Source organism: Wasmannia auropunctata, unplaced genomic scaffold (genome assembly GCF_000956235.1).
Source record: "Wasmannia auropunctata unplaced genomic scaffold, wasmannia.A_1.0 LD336101.1, whole genome shotgun sequence".
Lineage (NCBI taxonomy): Eukaryota > Metazoa > Arthropoda > Insecta > Hymenoptera > Formicidae > Wasmannia > Wasmannia auropunctata.
Genome location: NW_012026789.1, coordinates 1,897,406 through 1,904,954, shown reverse-complemented (window position 1 = coordinate 1,904,954; position 7,549 = coordinate 1,897,406). Strand labels below are relative to the sequence as shown.

Sequence of the window (7,549 nt, the reverse complement as noted above, 5' to 3'; positions counted from 1 at the left end):
TACCTTCGTATGTTACATACATATGTAATTGTCAAATGCTGTGTCTAATTATTCGCTGTGATAATTAGACACAGTATCTGACAATTATGTATGTAACACACGAAGGTGAAGCGACACGTATGTAACATTTTACAAAAGACTGAAGAGGGCTTGATATAAAGCCGAGACGATCATCTGGTAGCATTAATATAATTTGCAAGTATTAAGTATTAAAGTGCCAAAGGTATAAAATGTTTGATACAGTGTATTAAATATCACAAAAATTATTTTTAATTGAACAATAATATATTTCAGGCTCCGAGAATTAAAATTAAAAATAAATAATTGTAATGGACCAAGAGCCAAGCAAGGTCTTCGTGCTAATCTGTTATATTTATATAAAAAATTACATTAATGCTACCTGCAGACGATCGTTTCGACTTTACATCAAGTCCGGCCTCTTTAGTGGTCTTTTATAAAATATTACATACGTGTCGCTTCACCTTCGTGTGTTACATACATAATTGTCAGATGCTGTGTGCCTGTGTCTAATTATCACAGCAAATAATTAGACACAGCATTTGACATTTATGTATGTAACACACGAAGGTGAAGGAACATGCACTTACGTAATATTTTATAAAAGACCAATGAATTTAATTCTTTTCGTTTCAAAACTTTTACACTTCTTTTTTTTCTTCTATCGCTATTTTATTTCCTTTAATTCCTTTTTCTTTTAATCATTGTAAAAAATTAAAAACGTTTCGACATATCTGTTGATTATAAAAGATATTGTTAGCAGTATTATAATATTTTACTGACACTTAAAAGAAAAAAGTAAGACCAGAAATGAAAGTTATCGACTTAATATGCCTTTTTTTTAGATAGGACATGAGATATATGTAAGAGATATATAAAAGTAATGAGTATTTAATATGATATTTGTATTTGTTCGTGCGTGCGTGCGTGCGTGTGTGTGTGTGTTATGTTTCAGGGATAATGAACAAATGGCGCGCGCAAAGCGCGCGCTCTGTTTTGTTCTAATGTTAGAAATGCTAATATTGACTTATATGTATATCGAAAAACTAAATTGCTATTTAAAAAAGGAAAAACTTATATCTTAAAATTAATCAACAGTGCTACAATAATTTTTGACATGCTACAATAAAACTTTAATTCGATAGTTTTTTTTTTAAACTATAATAAATCAATTCTTTAAGGAATTTTTTTAGGAATATAAGTTAACTCATATTTCTAAAAAATCAATTACATTTTACTAGATAAATTGCATGAATATTGAAAGATCGCACCTGTCGACTTCGCTCCATGGAACCCCGCGAATTGCGGCGTAACATTCCAGATGCTCTCTTACGGTGATATTCTTCCATTGAGCGTCGTGCTGAGGACAATAGCCCATCAGCCGGAAAGCCTCCGTTATATGGGTGTTAATGTTATGACCGCTGACCTGCACCTTGCCCTTCGTCGGTGCCTCCTCGGCGATGATAATCTTCATCGTCGTGGTCTTGCCGGCGCCGTTGTGACCCAACAGACCCAAAACCTCGCCCGGTTCCACCGCCAACGAGAGATTTCGCACAGCGATTATTCGCTCGTTTTCCTCGCGTTTCGGACAGCAGGATGATCCTGACTCTTTGTGTCGGTACTCCTTTCGCAGATTCTATAATATAATATACATAGTTTAGGTAGAATGGCACATGTGAGATGAAAAAGATTGCATTGACAATAATAACTTTGCATCACAGTAAAAAAAGATTGAATCAGTTTGATTCAATTCTATTTCCGTTAAAAAAATTGCTTTTAAGTTGAAACAAACGATGTTTGTGTGAATTAATTTTGTTGTTAAGTTATTATAGTTATTCAGATATTTAAATACAAATATATCTTTCTAATATATAGATGCAGATTTAATTAGAGCTGATATTGACATACTTTTTAAAAATCTAACAAAATCTTATAAAATATTTAGATATTTTATCGCAATTTCAAACATATTTCTCTAATACTTTTGTATATAGATGCAGATTTAATTAGAACTGACATTGACATACTCTTAATTGAACAAAATCTTATAAAATGTTTAGATATTTTTTTCGCAATTTCTCATTGTCAAACTTGACTGTCTGCTGCACTATTCATTACTTCGTAATAAATGGTGATAATTTAATCTGTACTACTTGACTTACTTGAACCAATACTAAGGGCGGCTCTTGACTGACGGCTGGCGAAACGACAAAATTGAAAACCTTCTGTCGCTCGCTTTTCACATCCGTATCCTCGTGTTCGCCGATATCTGAGTTTTCCATAATTTCTTCACGAATGGAATCGCCAGCACGCTATAAAAATAAAAAAGGTAATATTTTGTTATTTAAACTGTATATAAAATTATATATTTCAAAGATATATATTTTTAGTAGCTTTTTAATAGATATAATTTTTTAAAGATCTGCTATATATGTATATTCACTCATAAACAATATAGTTGAAATATACATCTCAAATTATATGAAAATTTGTTTGCATATGAAAACTCTGCAATATTTATTTATTAAGGAATAAATAAATAGGAACAAAATAAATATAATTAAAAAACGGAAATGTATTCTTATATTTCTAACAAGATACTACATATAATGGATTTTCTCATAAATTATTTTCAGACTATTTCAAAATTAAATAAAGAAATTTATAAGTAAATTACTATTAGGAAAAGGAAGAAAAAATTATATACGTTTAAAAAAAATCAAGAAATTCATTATTTTTCTTTATAAAACGCAATCGAATAATTTGAATCGTAATGCAGGATAAGTATGAATACAAAACAATGCCGTATGGCTTTAAAATACATCAAGTATTTGTACTTTTTATATGTATATAAAGAAAAAATAACTATATAATCAGCAAGAACAAAAATTTTAATAACAACGTTAAATTTGCGCTAACCAAGAAGTAGTGTTTTAACATATCGCTGACGTTGCCGCCGCTCTTGTTGATGTCCACTAGGAGTAACACGAAGAACCAAATCGGACACTGCAGTAGCGCGCCAAAAGCCAGCAATATGATCTCCATGGTGAGGTAATCAGACATGGAGAGATAGTGGCAGGCGGCGTTGATGGAACACATCAAATGAACGCGGTCCACATAATAGACCGCCGCATACGGTACGTACATGCTGTTCAACAGGGAAAAGACCACGTGCAACGCGAACGAAGCTGACCCACCTAGAGCAACAGATCGTAACGTGATTGATAATTTTGTAATTTTGATATCAATCTTGATAAATGTATTAAGGCTTTAAGAAAAACAGTTATAAAGCTTGTAATATCAAATAGAGGTAAGAGAAAAAAATATATAAATGATTTGACGAATCGATAACGCCGCAAGTTAGGAATTAACATTCAAAGTCAAAGGCTTCGCGAAATTTCAACAGTACTAAAAAAATAAAAGAACAAGGATATAAATGACTTATTCCATGACACATCGTGAGTTAAGCTTCAAAATCAAAAGCTTGGGAGGAAAAAGGGTGACCTTCTATAGTTTATTCACTGTAAGAAAAATGAATGAGATGATCTCAGTTTCGCTATTTACCGATTCCTTGCATATCGAGGATCATGACAAAGCTGAACGGTAGCAACCCGAAGAAGGTCGCGATGTTCGGCAATATGCTTTGCGCGGAATCCACTTTGTCGAAGATGTAACTGAGACATGTAGAGAAGAGGATAGACGATGGGCAGTAGAGTATGATGAGAATGCCGAGGGTACTGATGGCCGGTATTTCCCGTAGCGAAGGCACATCGAAGAGGAATATGATGCCGAGGATGCACAGGCAGATGAAAATCATCAGGCCGAGTAGCACAATGAAGTAGCTAAGAAAGTACATGGAGAACGACAGGCCATTCACGCGAAGCTGATTCTTCGCTTTGATCTGAAAAGTATTTACTTGTATATAGAATCTGTATGTAGAATACTATGTAGAACTTCCTTGAAAAGAATCTGATTACATTTCAACTTTGTGCTTGTCAAGTCTTTCAATCAATTTTAGATCAGAAAAGTTCATTTAAACAAATATGTGACATCGAGAATTAGAATCTAAAATATTCATTTCGCTCACGAGCGATAAAAGAAACTTTGCAGTTCATTTAATTTTAAATAAAATTGTAGATTTTTAACGTTAACAGATTTTTTTTGTTTAATTTTTAACATGTTGCTAAGATGCTTAATGCTTAAATGTTATATTATAACAATTCAAAATTAAAGAAAAATCTATAGCGGGAAAATAGAAGCTGAAACATGGCCTGTATATAGCACAACAATCTGTAGCTAGAATTTAACAGCAAAAGTTCTTACCTCACGATCGTAAACCATGTCGACCGCTAAAGTAATCGGCAATAATATGAAAACCATGCCGAGGGAGATGGCGCAGCTGGCCGCGCCGACATTGAACTGTTGGGGTTGCGACGTTTGCTGGAAGGGATGTGTATGGACTTCGATCGGCATAACTTCGTTCTTGCCCGAGATCAATCTAAATAAAAATTTAGAATTCATATGAATATTACTCAATTTGAAGCAGATTCATTATATGTAACTAAACTGTATTTTTTTTATTTGCATAAGTTAAAAATGTTTGAAGAAATTCATTTGTAGTTTCTATCAAGTACGTCTATATATATATTTATAATATTAATATTTTTTGTGACTACATTTTTCAAAATGTTACAACAAAATGTAATATTTTTCATTTTTATATCTTAAATATTAAAACCACTGGACTCTCTTTTATACGAACTCACCTATAATAAGCGTTCGAAAGAATGTTTATCAATATCGGAAGGGAATGTTGCATCGTATCGTTGTATGTGACGGTCAGGTTGAGTTGCGGTAGACTGTAATCGGTAATGTTGAAGGCGGCTATATGCGGCGCGATATTCATTAAATTCGCGAAACTGCCATCGTATTCTTCAATGTGCTTCGCGTCTTGAGCTATGCTGTCTATCAACTTGGTAATGTCGCAGTCGGTATTATTTAGGTAGACGATCTCAGTTTCGTTGTAAGTATCTAAGAAAGGAAAAGCATACCGTGATAGATTTGATTGATTTGATTTTCCAAGAGTGATAACAATTTTAATAAAAAATAATTATATTTTTGAAAATATAATTTGTTTTATTAAATAAATTTCTTACATACTTTTGCCCATAAATTCATGAACCTGTTTAATATTCCCGGCAATCTTTAATCCTATGATATCAAGATATTACATGTTTTATATTTTTTGTTTAAATAATTTTATCTATCCATATTCGTGAATTTATAGACACGTACTTAAATTATAATATAATTCTATAAAAGTATAAATATAAATATAAAACAATGTCTTCTCAATTAAGACGATTAATTTGGAAATAAATCGCTCTTTAAAAAACTGATTTGCAATATATGTGCCATACTTGTTTGGAAAATAAACTAAATGCAAATAAAAGAAAAAGAGCCGAACTACTATCTCCTATTTTGTATAAAAGTTTCAATCTGCACTTACGGCTATTAAGTTTTAACGACTCGATCTTGTCATCGAGCGTTCGGATGCTGTTCAGGTAGAGACCGATCACTACCAGAGCCAGTGGCATGATGATTGTGAAGTACAGCAGTTGGAGGTTTCTGAAGAGCCTGAGCACCCTTATGCGTAACATGGCATAGAGTGTTTGAGGGAAGTTAGGCCGAATCTTGATGGAATCTAGGCCGAGGCCGAGCACAGGTGGATTTCGATCATTATGGATGCCGTCCGGCAAATCGTTGGCTAAATAATTTCATAATATTACTACATCACTAACTAATTAAACAATATGTATAAAAAACAATATAAAACATATATGTTGATATTTAATAATGTTAATAATTAGATTCATAAGTAACAAAATCGCGCGTTTATTTTAGGAAAAAGCGAATAGCTTTCTAATATTTAAAAAGAATATTTATATTTAAAAAACTTATAAATTGCAAAAATTCTGATTCGAAGTAACAAAATCGTGCGTTTATCTGAGGAAAAAGCGAGTATCTTATATTAAAGATCTTATATAAGATCTAATATAAAAGAGATCTTATATTAAAAAAATATTTATATTTAAAAAATTTATAAATTGCAAAAGCTCTGATAATGAAACGCAAGAAGAGATCATTCACGTACCTTTCGCTTGACTGTCACCCTGTACGGTTATACCCTCGTTTTGCAAGCTCTGATAGGACGTGCTCTTGGACTGCAACGAAAGCGATCGGCTGAGCGCGCGATTGCGCACCATCTTCTTCGACAGGTTGTCCATCGTGCACTCGGTCTCCTCATCCTTTTCCAGATGCAAAAATACCTCCTCCAGGGTGGTCATCGATACGCCGTAGCTGCTAATGCCGAGCCTACTCGAACGAGTCTTGATTTCGTGCTCGATGGCGGAAAAAAGGGGTGCAAAGTTCTCCACGGAGTTGTGAGGTAGAATGAAGCTCAATTCCCGACCATGACGTCTCGCTTTCTCCGCTTTGCTCACATGTGACGTTACTATCCGGCTGATAGCGTGTTCTCTAGCATTACCCTCGAGAACTAATCTATAATTGCAAAATAATATTTATTAAATCTATGCAGAACTATTCTTGACGAAAAACTATATTTTACAATTCCTTTCTTTAATAAAATTAAAAGTTTTGATATGATAATGACATTGAATTTTTTGTACTGTTCTATATGTTTTAATGTACCTAATCAGAAATTACATTATTTAAAGTGAATAAATGCAAAACAAGAAAATATTTCTTTTCTGTAAGTTTTTTCTTTAAATTTTTAGTTTTAAATCGAAATTCATAATTTCAGAACTTTAATTTTAAAAGTTTTAATCAGAGAGAGAGTTTTACTGAGTTTTCTGTTAATGTAATGTAAGAATAAATATTTTAGTACTTACGTTAAATGGTATCCAATGCCGAATTTGTTCTTTAAAAACAGAGAGCTGCCGCAACATCTAAGCTTTCCCTTGCTGATTACTGCTTTCCTGTCGGCGAGTATGTCCGCCTCGTCCATGAAATGAGTTGTCAATAGAATCACTTTTCCGTGCCGCCTCGACTGCAGGAGGGACCACAACTGTCTCCTCGAATAAGGATCCACCCCGGCGGTAGGCTCGTCGAGGATAATGATTTTGGGATCGCCGATGATAGCGATTCCCACCGACAGTTTTCTCTTCTGTCCACCGCTCAGGTATCGCGCGAAAGTGTCCGCCTTCTCGACTAGATCGATGTCTTTCAGAGTTTTCTTCACCTGAAGATCAAACATGTCAACCTTTATCTTTTTTTATTCCATTTTAAACAAATAACAAAATGCTGAACTTAATACGTCCCAGCAAACGAAAATTAATTTAAATAAATTAATAATTCCAAATCATTTTAATTTATCCGAGTTGGCGCTTTAGAGTCACAAAGATGCATTCATGTCCCTATTATATTATTTTTGGATTTTAATAAATTAAAATACGAAAATGAGCTATTTATCATGTTGAATTCGGATGTATTCATGTCTGTATTATATTAT

The 7,549-nt window shown here is 33.2% G+C and overlaps 1 protein-coding gene across 1 annotated transcript in view; it reads right to left on the bottom strand.

Moving 5' to 3' along the window:
• The window catches only part of LOC105458584 (ATP-binding cassette sub-family A member 5-like), a 27,099-nt gene that overhangs the window by 3,904 nt on the left and 15,646 nt on the right, over positions 1-7,549 (bottom strand). The window contains exons 13-21 of the mRNA XM_011704023.1: positions 6,930-7,279; positions 6,173-6,579; positions 5,528-5,785; positions 4,785-5,049; positions 4,342-4,516; positions 3,583-3,919; positions 2,938-3,215; positions 2,181-2,330; positions 1,290-1,654 (exon numbers count right to left, since the gene is read on the bottom strand). Of these exons, the coding sequence (XP_011702325.1) occupies positions 1,290-1,654; positions 2,181-2,330; positions 2,938-3,215; positions 3,583-3,919; positions 4,342-4,516; positions 4,785-5,049; positions 5,528-5,785; positions 6,173-6,579; positions 6,930-7,279 (2,585 nt within the window). The remainder of the gene's footprint in view (positions 1-1,289; positions 1,655-2,180; positions 2,331-2,937; positions 3,216-3,582; positions 3,920-4,341; positions 4,517-4,784; positions 5,050-5,527; positions 5,786-6,172; positions 6,580-6,929; positions 7,280-7,549) is intronic.